Below are 13,745 nucleotides of genomic sequence, written 5' to 3' on the forward strand. Positions count from 1 at the left end.
CTTCATTCAGGAAACTGGTAGATCTTATCTCATCTCAGACTCACACAATAGCAAAACAATAGTGTGCAGGGGTATTCTTCCTTCTCGAGCTTTCTTTGTTGTACGTAAAAATGAGCTGAGAAAGTAAAGTGGTCACTGGTGGGTGGATGAGCAGCCCTTCAGAGGGACTAAGAGCGTGGGGTCCTGACACTGATGACATGGGCAAGTGAGGAGAACACCAGGAGTCGGCTGTGCACACGTGGTAACCTCAGAAGGCCCCGCGGGGTAGGCTTTACAGAAAGCTCCCACGTCTTAAATTTCTGTCTCGTCTTTACTTGGTTGGAGGGTAAAAACATCGCTTTTTATTTTCTTTCAACTCAAGTGCTGTTGATGGAAAACAAAACGAACTTAAAAAACAAAAAGGAAGCTCCTTCACAAGGTTGAGTTCCCTGGAATAGTGTATTCCAGGTCTTTTTATTGCACGCTCCAAACCTGTGCTCTCAGGCACTTCAAGTTCACAGGCAGCCCTGCAAACTGTGTGCTGTTGGGTTTTAGCATGCCAAGATGAAGTGCAGTCTGTGGTATCATATGTACTTACAAATAGGTTCTTCCACGAAGTGAGACTTAACTAGATACGGAGAATTAAAGTAAAGCTCTAATCACCACTACCAGCCACCCAGTGAAGCATGGAATACTGGGACTACAGCAGAATAAATACTCAACACCAGTTACACATGCACAGCCTAGTGTATGGGGCAAAATGGAAATGTCTTCCAGGTGGTGGTCGGCCGTTAGCACACGAGCATGTGAACATGTAGTACTGTCTTGGTGAACAGTACAGTGAAATTGATACAAAACCAACAAACATATGGCTGATGTACTGTGCCGGGATGAAAACAGAAAGATGAGAAAAGTTTCCGCCTTCAAGGAGCTTCTGGTTTAGTCAACTGACACATTTAAACATATTAAGGGGACACAGAGGACAACCCAACTGAACAGGGGAGGCTCTCACACGAGGAGGCAAGATTTGAACACAGACCTGAAGGGTGAGGGTTGGAGAGCCAGGTTAAAGGGAACTGGAGGGAACTAACTTGGAGACCATATGAGAGAAAGCAGAGAGGAACAGGGCAGCATGGCATGTTTGGAATACATCTGCAGTTCGGCCCGGGAGGACGGTACATGGTAAGGCAGAGAACAGAGAGAGGGCTCAAGAAGTAGGCAAGAGCCCTTTCACCTCTGGCCTTCAATGACATTCTAAGAGCCTGGAAGGGAGAAGGGGGCTTTTCGCCATAAAATGACACAGAGGCCTGTATTTTATCAAACTCGCTGGCCGCAGGCAGGGAGGGTATCTGGGAAAGGATAGGCTAGCTATCAGGCAGGCAATTAGAAGCCTGCTGTAACGGCCTTGGTGACAGAGAAGGGGTTAAACTAGGCTGCAGTGGGAGGGATGGAGGGGAGAGGGTAGGTTCTAGAAGTTATCAAGAGAAAAAAAAGTAAGGACTTGAATGGCTCAAGTACGTGAGAGATGACGGATGGTGCGGAAGGCAGAGCCCAAGGTGACTCGACCCTGAGTTTCTGGCTTGAGTGCCTGGCTAGGTACCAGTTCCACTCACTGAGAAATGCCTCACTGAAGAAGAGCAGGATTAGACGGGAAAGGGGGCTCGTTCCTCTTTGGAGACAGTGAACATGTGGTGACTGAGACCAGGCAGCCTGAAGCTCAGGGGAAAAGCCAGGGTGGGAGATGAGTGCTTCTGAATGTACATACCAGCTGAAACCTCGAGAATGCATGACGTCTATTAGAACTGTGGAATTTGGGGAAATAGCAACAATTAGGGTTTAGATACAAGAAACAAGCCCACAAAAAGAGAAGGAAGTAACACAAGATGGGAAGAAAACAGAGAGATGGGTGAAAGAGACGTCAAAGGAGGACACGTCAAAGGATGAGTAATGGACCAGCAGCATCAAGTATAGCAGACAGACAGCATCACAAAGATAGAGAAGCTTCCAAATTGGATAGTCAGGAGCTAAGTGTTAAGGGCTGAATTGTGTTCTCATGGCTCCCGCCCCCCAAAAAGGCTGGCACCCTAACCCTTGGTAACTCATAATGACAGAACAGGACCTTATTTACAAATAGAGTCTTTATGGTTAAAAAGAGTGGGCCCTGATTGAATGACTGGTATCCTTGTAAAAAAGGGGAAATTTGGACATGGAGACAGACATGCACAGGGGGAAGAAGGCATGAAGAAACACAGGGAGAAGATGCTCATCTACCAGCCAAGGATGGAGGGAGGCCCCTCCCTCCCTGCCAACACCTTGACCTCGCACTTTCAGCATCCAGAACTGAGACAACACATTTCTACTGTCTAAGCCACCCAGCTTGTGGTACTTTGTCACAGCAGCCCAGCAGACTAATATGGACAGTTTACCACGCAAGACACAAGGGGAAGAAGTCAGGTTGGGGAGGGCTGAGGTATGAATGTAAGGCAGAAATGGGGACTACACTCTTACAAGGTTTATGTGAGAAAAAAGCTAGAGAGGAACACAGTGCTTGGTTTAATTTAGTTTCAAGATCAGAGACACGTGAATGATCTCAAACACAAATGGATAGATTTTTCCGGGAAACTATTTCAAATTTAAAACGTACTGGCATAGTTCATAGTTTTGTTCTCTGTATTCTGTGATTTAAAAAAAGGCCTGTTGTAGTAATGGTCACAATTTTTGTTCCTAGTATTATTTGTGCATTTTCTCAACTTCTCTACCAATTAGTCATGCCAGAGATGTTACAAATTGAAAATAAAGGTTTTTGTGTTTTTTTTGGAAAAAAAAATAAAGGCAAAAGACTTTGAAATTATAAGAGAGGGAGGGGATAACTGGCAGAGCAAGGTCCTGATGGGACGCGATCAAGGCCACAGCTTGGGACCCCGTTTTTTGAGACTTCAGGGAAGGAAGGAGTTAAGAATGGGGATGGAGGTGGTCCTTGTTGGGAAGAGGCAGGAAGTTGATGGTGTTTCCACCTGTGATCTCAATTTTACTCATCAAGTAAGAAGCAAAGTCATCTGCTCAGACTTGACAGGGGGTTAAGGAAGAACCGAGCAGGCAGGTGGAGACTGCCGCCAGGGAAGGATGAGAAAACTGAATGAGGACCAATGATGCTGGGGGTCTGGTCATGCTGGAGACAACATTTACCTGCCTGGATTTAATAGAGGCAGAGGAGGTGGCCTGTTGTAGAATTAATCCAGGTTTAGCATTCTGCAAAGCAGGTGTGACCAAGGTACGGGTACAAGAGAAGTCACGATACTGTTAAAGAAATGGTTTTAGCACTCAAGAACGGAGATGAGGTTTGGCAGGGATGGAAAAGTGGTAAAGGAAGATCCCTCTGTATTTTGGATCAGGTTTAGTGGGAGCTAGAATGAGAGCGATCTTGGAATGAAAAGCTCCTGAGGTGTGGTATTCTTGGTCATGACAACACAAGACAGAGCGCTGGGAGGAGGTGGTTAGAATGGACTGGACAGAAGGGCTGTAGGGACTGAGGTCCGGGCTCCATAAGGGGTGCACGGTGACACATGCGGAAACCTTCCGCAAGAAAGGCAGGAGCTAAGATGGAAAGTACCTTGGCCCTCAACGGACAGGACTGCAGGACACAAGATTTACTGAGGATGGTCGTGGTAAGATGGGGAGTTACAGGATGGCCTGTCTACCAGAGAAGGAGGGGCTTCTACAAGTCAGACCCTCTGTCCTACTGGGATGGCTTCCATTCATGTTTAAACACCCAATGTCTGCAAGAGACGCATTTTTAAGTCTTATTTGTAGCATCAAAGAGATAAGTTTTAAGAGCTAAATGAAAGTATGTGGTTCTTGATACATCATGTGCTAAAATTATAGATACATTACATAAAAAACTACTGATAAAATTTTAGATAAACAACATACCAGAAACTCCAGGTGGTGTCTTAATGAATTTTCCATTAAAATGACCAATAACGGCTTCGCACTTTTCTGTTGATTCCATCCTATTCATCCATAAAAATAAAACACACGTTTAGAGATCTCTTAGTTGTCATTTGGTTTTGTGCATGTGAGCACTCTTACAGGTTTACTAGATACAAATGAAACCTAGCAAAAATGTGAATAAGAAAAAGTGGGTTTCTTCTTTTATCTAATTGTTATATGTGTACTTCTGTCATAAAATGAAAACTGGTCTCCACAGAGTACTTTCTGAATCATAAAAGAAATACATTATACCCAGAGAGTTTAATATCAAGCACATCAAATGTGTCAGTTTTTTCTACTTGTTGGAAAAGTGGCAATCGATACACAATAGTCTTTCTTGGTCATGATACTGAATTAAAACAGAAATGCCAGCTCAAAATACGATTGTATTTATTATTGCTGCCAGAATATTAGTCATTTGATGACCTTTCCTTTTATATAGTCACAAAAGGACAGACTCAAAAGTCATGATAAGAACGAGTGAAAATCACAGGACACTCCTTGTATGGTTTTACGTTAGCTTTAGGTTTAAAATTAAGTCAGCAAAGTCAGTTATGTACCTTCTTTGTCACCCTGGCTTCAGAGAATGAGCAGAGGACGGAGCCTAACTTCACAGTTTATTCTACATCTGCAGGTGGCTAAAAACGTTTGAGAAACATTTCAGGGAAATTACATTATTTTGACTTTTTTTTTTTTTTTTTTAAATGGAAGAAACACTGAATAATCTATTCAAAATGCACTACACTCCTGATTACCCAGAGAGTTACATCTTGGTTTTAATGGGTAGTAACAGTTTTAAAAAGCCATAGAATTTAATTGGGTTCCATCTTTGGATACAAAACTGAAACTGCTTGATCTGCTCTCCGAATACCCACAGAGGTAAGGATTTTTAGACGGTGCTGAGCTTTTCACTGTTTCCCTTGGACCTTTGAAGCAATGAAGGGTACACTGGAAATGCAAGTTTTGGTGACTTTCCACCTGTAGAAATTTTAGTTTTGTTTTAAAATTATCTGGCGGAACAGAAAGAGCTGTTAGCTAAAAACCAGAAGAACCGAGTCCTAGACCAGTGCTTGGAAGTCTGGTGAAAATGCAAACATTTCTTCTTTGACTCCATTTTCTTACATGGAAAATAGTAAACAATGCTGTTTGTGTTGATTTCATAGGTCTATGGGAGACATGATGGGCACCAAATAGGATACTGCATATGAAAGTTAAATGCCAGCAGTTTTTCTTCTAAAATAAAAGTCAACACATTGAAAGATATAGACGTTATGTGTTCCTGCACAGTATGAATAGGTTCCTAAATAATGTAAAATCAGTTTTCGTGCATGGGCTTTCAAATTAGAACTATGTCAAAAATCAAAGCTCCTTCTGTTTAAGATTTTTCTGTTGGAAACCAAATTAACCAATACACTGAAGTATCCTTTCTGGGGAGGAAGGTATGAAAATAAGCTGTAAGGGGCCCCTGGGTGGCTCAGTCGGTTAAGCGTCTGACTCAGGACTTCAGCTCAGGTCACGATCTCAGGTTGATGAGATTGAGCCCTGCTTCAGACTTCTGCGCTGATAGCGTGGGAGCCTGCTTGGGATTCTCTCTCTCCTCCTCTCTCCTCTGCCTTCCCTGCTCTGCTCCTACTCTCTCTTTCAAAATAAATAAATAAACTTTAAAAAGAGCTAGAAGTGAAAGCACTTTTAGATATATCTGTAACATATTTCTTAAAAAAAAAAAAAAAACTAATCTGAAGCAAAACTGTAAAATGTTACAACTGGTGTAGCAATTGGTAGTTAGACAGGTGTCCAATCATTGTCTGACTTTCTGAATGTTTGAAATAATCTAATCCATTGACTTTATGATGAATCAAATTTCCATCTAATGAGAAAAAGCCATACCAATTTATTTATGAAATCTAGGAGCCTATGATTGTTACTTTTAAGAAGTTATAGGCATCTGGTCTAATTAATCAAAACATTAAGGACACATATTTTCAAAACTATTGCTCATGTGGTACTTCCTTGCCCTGGGTCACCGAATATTTAGTGTCCTCCGGTTCAAGAATCCTAATGAACTCCCAAAAGATCTGGAAAAACTACCAACCAAAACTTACACATTTAAATTCATGGTAGAGCTGGCTCCCATAACCCTGCCTCTTCTCTTTTTGCTCGACTTGTATTTTGCAGGAAACTCAGCAGAGCTATTGTCACTGACACGATAAAGACAGAGCAGCGTGCTTACCTAGCAAAGCCAACACCACGACTCGTACCACTGGAATCACGTAGTATCCTTGTAGAAATAACTTGTCCAAATGGCTTGAGCATAGTTTCAAGTTCTTGCTCATCCATGGACAGTGGCAAATTAGAAATATATAGGTTAGTAGGATCTTGTTCCTGTTGCTAAAACAGAACAGAGAATTGTCCGTTAATGTCGAACTGAAGTTGAAGTATTTACGTTAACACACTTAGTTTTCTTGAGCCACTCTCTCTGCTCAGGTCCTTTTAGAGCACTACCTAGAGAGAGCATGGGAGCTACAGAACACCCAGGTCACCCTGGACACTTGAAAACAGTGTCTAAAGCTTGGACAATCTGTGCAGGTCGGACATGATTCCACTGCGTCGTTCTTAGCAGATTTGGGGGTGGAATTGCTGGCATGCACTGCGGAGCTGGAGAGGAAGCCCTCATTGAACCACACTCTCAGCTGTTTGCAGCGCTCCCAAAAATAACCAACCTCTCCTCCACTACTATTTTTAGGAGTCCATTTCAGGCACACTATTGCACACAAGGGTAACACTGTGAATAATTCAATCCAGAGACAGATAACGGATTCTGAACCAAGGTGTCTAAAGTCTACTGGGGCTTTATCTCAATCCCCTTCCTCTGCTCCATGGCAGGGTCCTTACTACTTACTTTTGAGTTGTGATCACCAACGGGGAAAGGAGAGCCCGTAAATTCACAAAGACAAACTCAAAGACATATAAAATGATAAACTCTAGGCAGAGCAAACTTTAGAATCTGCCTAAAGGTGAACTCAAGAGTAAATGGGGGAAGGGAGCTCTGCTAAATCCTTGCTCCTCAAAGAATGATCCAGGGGCCAGCAGTGATGGGATTACCTGCAAACCTATCAGGAATGCAGAATCTCAGGCACCCTCCCAGGCCCACAGAATCAGAAGCTGCATTAACAGGATTTCCAGGTAATTCATATGCATATGATGTTTAAGGAGCAATAATTAGATCATTTCCCACTCACCTTTCCTTTGCTCAGACAGAATCAGCTGAAACCAAAGATACGCAACTGAATTTTCTGAGAACCAGTAACTACTAGGTATATTTACTAAGAGTCCAGTGTTAAATCATCAGAGAAAAAGCTTATATGACAACTGGAATATTTTCTGACCACGTTAGAATCACTTCTAATCACTTCTGCAGGATCACTTCTGCAATTGTAAGACTGGAATTTTAATTTAATTTTAAATCAGGCTTTCCTTTGATCTTACTAACCAAGTGTACCTTTACACACTGAACTATGCAGGCTTATGACTTTTCTTTAATGAGCACTTTTAGTAGTCATTCATTGATATTTTAGCATTAGGCAACAGAATGGCAAACTCATATTTTAGGTGTCCAAAACACACAGTGCTTTGAAGCATACACATATTTGAATTGTACAAAAGTCTCTACTTTTAAATTTGTCCTATCATTAATTAAACCTGAAATGAAACTCGTCCTTTTATGTCATCTGGAGTAAAAGTGAACACTGACCTTTTGTGATATACTTACCTGGTAAGATTTAAAATAACAATCTGGTATCATAGGACATGGCAAATGCTCTGGTATTCCCAAGCATTCAAGTTATCAAATCTGGAGAAACTATGGGCAAAAAGTATTGTCCCTATGACCTCCTGGTTCTGACAGTGGGCAGCAACATGGAACCAGGCCAGTCCCAAACGTGTGCAGCAGAGGCTCCAGGCCTGGGAGTCCCTGGGGTGTGTCAGTGTGGGTGGATCCAAGAAAAAAAGTGAAATTTTTCAAATGCTCACTAGTAAGCCAAATACTTAACCTCATTAACCCTTCACAGACTGAACAAAATGCTATCTTTGCTTTTGGCTGAAATTAGGATCAGCTCAATGTGGAACGACTGATTATTTTATGCTAAACAAAACCTATCTTTATATCTTTAAGGTATAAAAATTGGAAAGTGATTTAATAAATAAAAAACACTAACAGATAAAGTGGAAATATAAAGAAAAGCAAAACGGTCTTAGGTATGAAAGTTTTCAAATGCTTCTGCAGTAGGGTGAGAAGTAAAATGTTCTCTCCTTATTTTCATTTCACTCACTACATTTGCCCCATTAATTGTACAGCTCCTGGGTTAGTCATCTCACGTGGGCTCTACCCTCCCAAGTCCCTGAAGATTTCCTGCGGTGCAGAAGGCTCTATTTGTTCCTATGGAAGTCTGGTCCTTAACTGGCCAGTACAGATGGAGTCCTTTCTCTGAGGGTGGGTCCTGATGAGCCCCGTAGCCTCCTACAGCCAAATGATGTGTACAGCACATTTCATGCATCCCAGACTCGCATAAAATAGCCTTGACTCCAGTCCCGTCTTCCAGCTGCTTATAGTTAAGTAGGAGAGATAGAAACACAAGTAATAAGTGCTATGACAGAGATGGGTACCAATCACAATGGGAGGATGGATGGGGGGAAACATGTCTTGGGAAGACATTGAAGACTTTCTGGAGGGCATGACATTGAGTTGAGACTTGGGAAACAAGTTGTTGAGGCTGAAATCAGATTGTGAAAGGCTTTCTAAAGAATTTGATTCTACTTGGTCAGTCACTGCTGTTCAAACTTCCATTTCAGTGCTGTGAACAGCAAGAAGGACTATGTATCCTGAGGAGTCGGCAGGCAGAGGCCAAAGTAACCCTGCCAGAGTGCAAAATTTTTTTGAAGCCTTGTGTTGTATCTTAGGAAAAAAAAAAAAAAGTCATGTAAATGTTGCAATCTATTCTCTAACTATTTAGGTTTGTTTTAGTATAGAAACAGTATTTCTGACCTCATACTTTCAAGTACTACTGATACTCTGGGGAGATAAGCTGTGTTTATCCTGTGATTTCATGTACTGGGGTGGGGGAGGGGAAGCAGGAGGAAGGAGGGACTGCCGTCCATGAACTGCAGTTAGAAAGCCACAGTCTGACAAACGGGGAGGTTTCAGAAGCATGGAAACAAGGAAATGATATGATCAAACCTATCTTATGAGAAAAATCTCTGAATCATGCTTAGTCAGATTCAGAATAAAGCTGGGAACCCCCTAATTAAAAAGAATTAAAACCCTCCCTGGGCAAAGATATGGCCTAAAAAATGTTACGTAAGAAACACATACCACAAATATTGTGGAGACCTCTCTATAAGTTACAATTATAACAATTAAATGACTAACATTTAAGAACGTTCAGAGGATATTTGTCATATGTGAAGTATTTTTAAAAGGGTTAACAATGTAGGTACAAAATACTTTCTAAATCCATGTTTTAAAATACGATTAAAATATGTGTAAAATACTACATTCTTTAAAGTCTTGATTCAACCTGAAAATTTACCAGTGAAGAAAAAAATAAGCACTAAAATCGAATCCAGAAAGAAACTGAGCTCTTAACCCATTCATTGGTAAATAGTGAGCTAAAAGTAGACTAAACACAAGTGAATATTTCCTATGATTTTAATACATTTGTTTTCAACAGCAACAACTCAATTAGTTTTTTCATTTGGGATGATCTTTAAAGCTAATGTTATTTATTTTTCTTTTCAAACGGTCAACTTATCCTTCAAACATTAGCTACAAAGTTGCAGTAATTAAAAAAAAAAAGAAAGAAAGAAAGAAAAGAGAAGAAACTCCAGGCTGGCAGGACTGGCCACAAAAATATCTAATCCCCAAAGTGTCCATGGATCCTAATTACCACACGTTCATAGTGAATGGAATATATAATACTTGTAGTGAGTGGGGAGTGGTTCTTGAATGAGGGTAATTTAGTTTCTTTAAAATCAGTGACAACCATAACTCTGTTTTATTGCATACAATGTTATGTCCCAAAAAACAATTATTCTGTAAATTATGGGTGGCCAAACATAAAGTGGGGCCAACAGGCCTCTTTATATCCATCCTTAGGCATGGAAAAGGTTCAATGGCTTCTCTAACAAGTAGAAAACTAGCTCCCACATTGGCCATGAGAGGGATAAATGGCCACTAATGTTCACTTGAGTAGAAAAGCAGGGCTCAGAGGTCCCGTGTGGTGTAAAGCACTCAGTCATCATCTGAAAGAAATTAACAAAAACCTCCCTGTGCATGTGGAATGGTTCCTAACATGCAAGAAAGGGACTTGGCAGGAAGACCAGACATCTGTTTTCCCTTGTACTGAATAGGTTCACCAACCAGCCGAGAGCTGCTTACAGGCATGTGAATATAAACTGCCTGAAGCATGCTGGACTCTGTGTGGAGGGGGATTAAATTCCTGCTCCTTTGCCTATTTACTGGGGGAAAAAAAAATGTGCTCGCTCACCACCAGGCAAAGAGCATATGATGGCCTGCTGACTCCCAGCAGGCCTTAAGAGGTAGTGCTGAAAGGCCTGGAGAAGTCATTCTATTAACAGATATTACCAATGTTGATTTGGTTGTTAAGTCTTTTTAGCTTGGTATCTGAAATTTTCTCTTCTCTTTACTGATTCTGAGTCTTCTATTCTAAAAACAAACACATCTGAAACAAAGCCAAGTTTAACAGAAACGGGAATGGCCTTGAGCCTTTGGCAAAAGCTTTTGATAAGTTTCATCAGGGTAGTCTATAGACAGAGCTCAACAAATCTAATTTTTAAATATCCCATTCTTGTCACTATCTGCTCAAGCTAGGAAGAAAGTTTTTCTATCACTTAGTTGGCTTCTCTGGTCATCAACAAAATAAACATTTAGTATCTACCCTATGCCAGGTACCAAGAAAGGTACTGAAAGTTAAAACATGAATAAGAAACCATTTCTGCTGCTGAATGCTCTCCACTCTCAATTCTGCACTTCAGTTCTGAGTATCTGGGGAGTCCTTTTTCAACCCAGGTACCCAATGTGTCCAACAATGTGATACGCTTCCTCACCCTGAACCCCACCCCCCACCCCCTGACTTCCCTGGAATGCACTTTAATGTTTTCTAATCACATAAGAAATCAAGACTTTAATATGTAACAACATAAATTTTCAAAACCTTATGTAGTATCCTGATTAATTCACTAGCAAAAAGTGGATGGCAATGGGTCCCTTATGACTCAACATGGGAGCCAGACCTTAACTTCTTTTAAAAAACTGTCTCCACAAAAGGTGCATGCCAGGTGCTCCTTTATCCAGACAGCATAAAGGGATGAAGTCAATTCCAGATCTTCAAATCCATGGTGCCATGCTACAGAACAATGGACCCTCTAGCATTTAAAATATCTTTTGTAACTTTAATGATATGATAAAAAATAAATCAGGTCCAGGACACTCAATCTTTCCACAGAGACCTAAAGAAATTCAGAAATTCATGAAGAGCAGGATGTTGGCACACTGCCAGCATCTCTGAACCTACGTACTGTTCCTTCCCAACAGATGATGTAGAGCGGGATCACTCTTCCCGGCCAATTTACACTACCCAAGTCTCCTAAGGAGGCCTTTGAACAGTGCTCATTATCAATCCACAGGAAAGTGGCGTTCAGGTGCACTGTTGACATGTGCCAATCTAGACCCAGTCCAGTTTTGACTAAATGCAGCGTAAAGAGTCCTTCAAAACAGTGGTTATTTCATAGACCACGCTGCTTAATATCACTGGCACTGAAAAGATGCCTAGGTAAGTGCTCTTAGGGTTGCTTTAAAGAAGGTCTTTGCATTTGTAACAGGTTGTTCAATAGCCCTCTTTCTAACTTGGTTTCAGCAGAAGCCACAAAACAACGGTTGGCACTCTGACATTCCAGAGTGAGAAACCAGACCACCTAAAGAGAGCTGCTGAGAACTGGTTTGGGGTGCTTAGCTGACCACCCACCTCCGTCTGGCTACGAGAGATTGGAGAGGCTGAGGATGAACATGTATGTGGAGAGAAATGCTGATGTGTTCTGAGTCTCACCATGTGGGCTGCTTCCCTATCACTGCGAGTCAAGCAAGAGGGGCTTGAACAGACCACTCAGGAGGCTTGATCTGTGTGCCGTGGAGCTTGGTGGATACAATGGATCAATGTCCGACTTAAACCTGAGGAATCTAAAAGGCAAAAGGCTGGTTGAAGGGGCATATAAGTGTGGTTAGTAAGTTACCTACTCTCCCACAGACAGTTGCCAAACGCAGATCAGATGAGGGCCACGCAGGGTACAACTGGCCCAGCGTTGTGTTAAATCCTTCCAAGAAGGCAGCCTTGAAGGGCAAGGAGGTCCCAGCAGAAAGGGGTTGAAGTTAGACTCTTAGATTATCAGGAGCTGAGGCATATATTTACCAGTTTTGAGGAACCACGGGAGAAGATCAATTAGGGGTGGTGGTGGTGTAAGAGATCTCTGAAAACCTCCCAAAGCATTCCACGAAGGAAAACATTAGCTCTCTGTCTGGCCAGAGAAATTAATACCAGATTATACCACTGTCAGGTCAAGAAACTTTCCCATCCTGTACCACTGTTCCAAGGTGGTGGGGCGGGGGCATAGGGGGCAAGAAATCACAGTTAGTTAGCTGATGGAAGCACAGGAAAAACAAGCTTGGGAAACAGGAGACAAACTAATCATGCTCCTATCCTGCTGTAGGCTTACAAATTAGGGCAGACCTGAGCTGGAAAAAGGGAAAAGCTTCAATGGGATACTCAAAGTTTCATAAAAAAAAAAAAAAAAAAAAAGTCCAAACAAGCCAACAAAACCCACCAGGACTGGACATTTAAATTAGAGGCATCACACATACAAAATCAGTAATGTGTTCTTAAAAATCAGATGTTCAGCATCAAAATGTTAATGAGGATCCCATTCCACATTATTTCAAATAATAAAAAATCATAATGTATTACACATTAATCACCACCCTCAATTTCCTAAAATGTCATTACTTATTTTCCTATTTTTCTACAATTTCCTAAAATGTGACTTAAATACATTTGTTACATATGTATGTATATACCCACGTAATAGATGGTTGTATTGGGATATAAACCTTTAAAACATTGCTTCCTGATCACCAAGTAATCAATACAGTTGTTAGCAGACAATTGCAGTTTAAGCTGTGATTTCTCTTAGCACCAGTGACAGCCGAGACACCTATCTCTTTTGCCCACTCTGCAGTTTTCAAAACCTCTCCATGTGATTCTGACACTTTACAAACTGTATTTAGAACGTAACTTGAGACTCCCTATACAACATCTTGTTTAAAATATCATATTGTTTGGTGTAAGTACATTTAGAAATGGCTGAAAATGTGTCGAAAGATAATTCTATTCCGTGACGTTTGGATATAAAAAAATCAAGAGGCATTCTACCGAAAAAAAATTTATCAGAAAGACCTGGAATGAAAGCAGCAATGGAAGGGACGTTTTAAGATAATGAGAGTGGCGGGGAAAGTCATGGGACCTGCCCTGGATATTATCCATGAGAGGATGAAGCAGGAACTTTATACAACAGAGGAAGTGGACAGAGTAGAGGGAAAAATAGAGTTGTTTTTTTGACTGTGTCTTGAAAGTCCTGCTTATAAAACGTATGGTTATCCATTGTTTACAGAGGCAGATTAAACATTCTGTAAATCATTATACAACACAGGT

At 41.2% G+C, this 13,745-nt stretch overlaps 1 protein-coding gene across 22 annotated transcripts in view; it reads right to left on the reverse strand.

Annotated features, from left to right (window-relative positions):
* RBMS1 (RNA binding motif single stranded interacting protein 1) overlaps positions 1–13,745 on the reverse strand; it is a 219,520-nt gene that overhangs the window by 24,153 nt on the left and 181,622 nt on the right. For all 22 annotated transcript variants that reach the window (XM_045479975.1, XM_045479983.1, XM_045479987.1 and 19 more), the window contains 2 exons: positions 6,200–6,357; positions 3,910–3,989 (listed from right to left, as the gene is read on the reverse strand). In XM_045479975.1, coding sequence (XP_045335931.1) covers positions 3,910–3,989; positions 6,200–6,357 — 238 coding nt within the window. The remainder of the gene's footprint in view (positions 1–3,909; positions 3,990–6,199; positions 6,358–13,745) is intronic.

The sequence above is a fragment of the Leopardus geoffroyi genome, chromosome C1, assembly GCF_018350155.1.
Source record: "Leopardus geoffroyi isolate Oge1 chromosome C1, O.geoffroyi_Oge1_pat1.0, whole genome shotgun sequence".
Lineage (NCBI taxonomy): Eukaryota > Metazoa > Chordata > Mammalia > Carnivora > Felidae > Leopardus > Leopardus geoffroyi.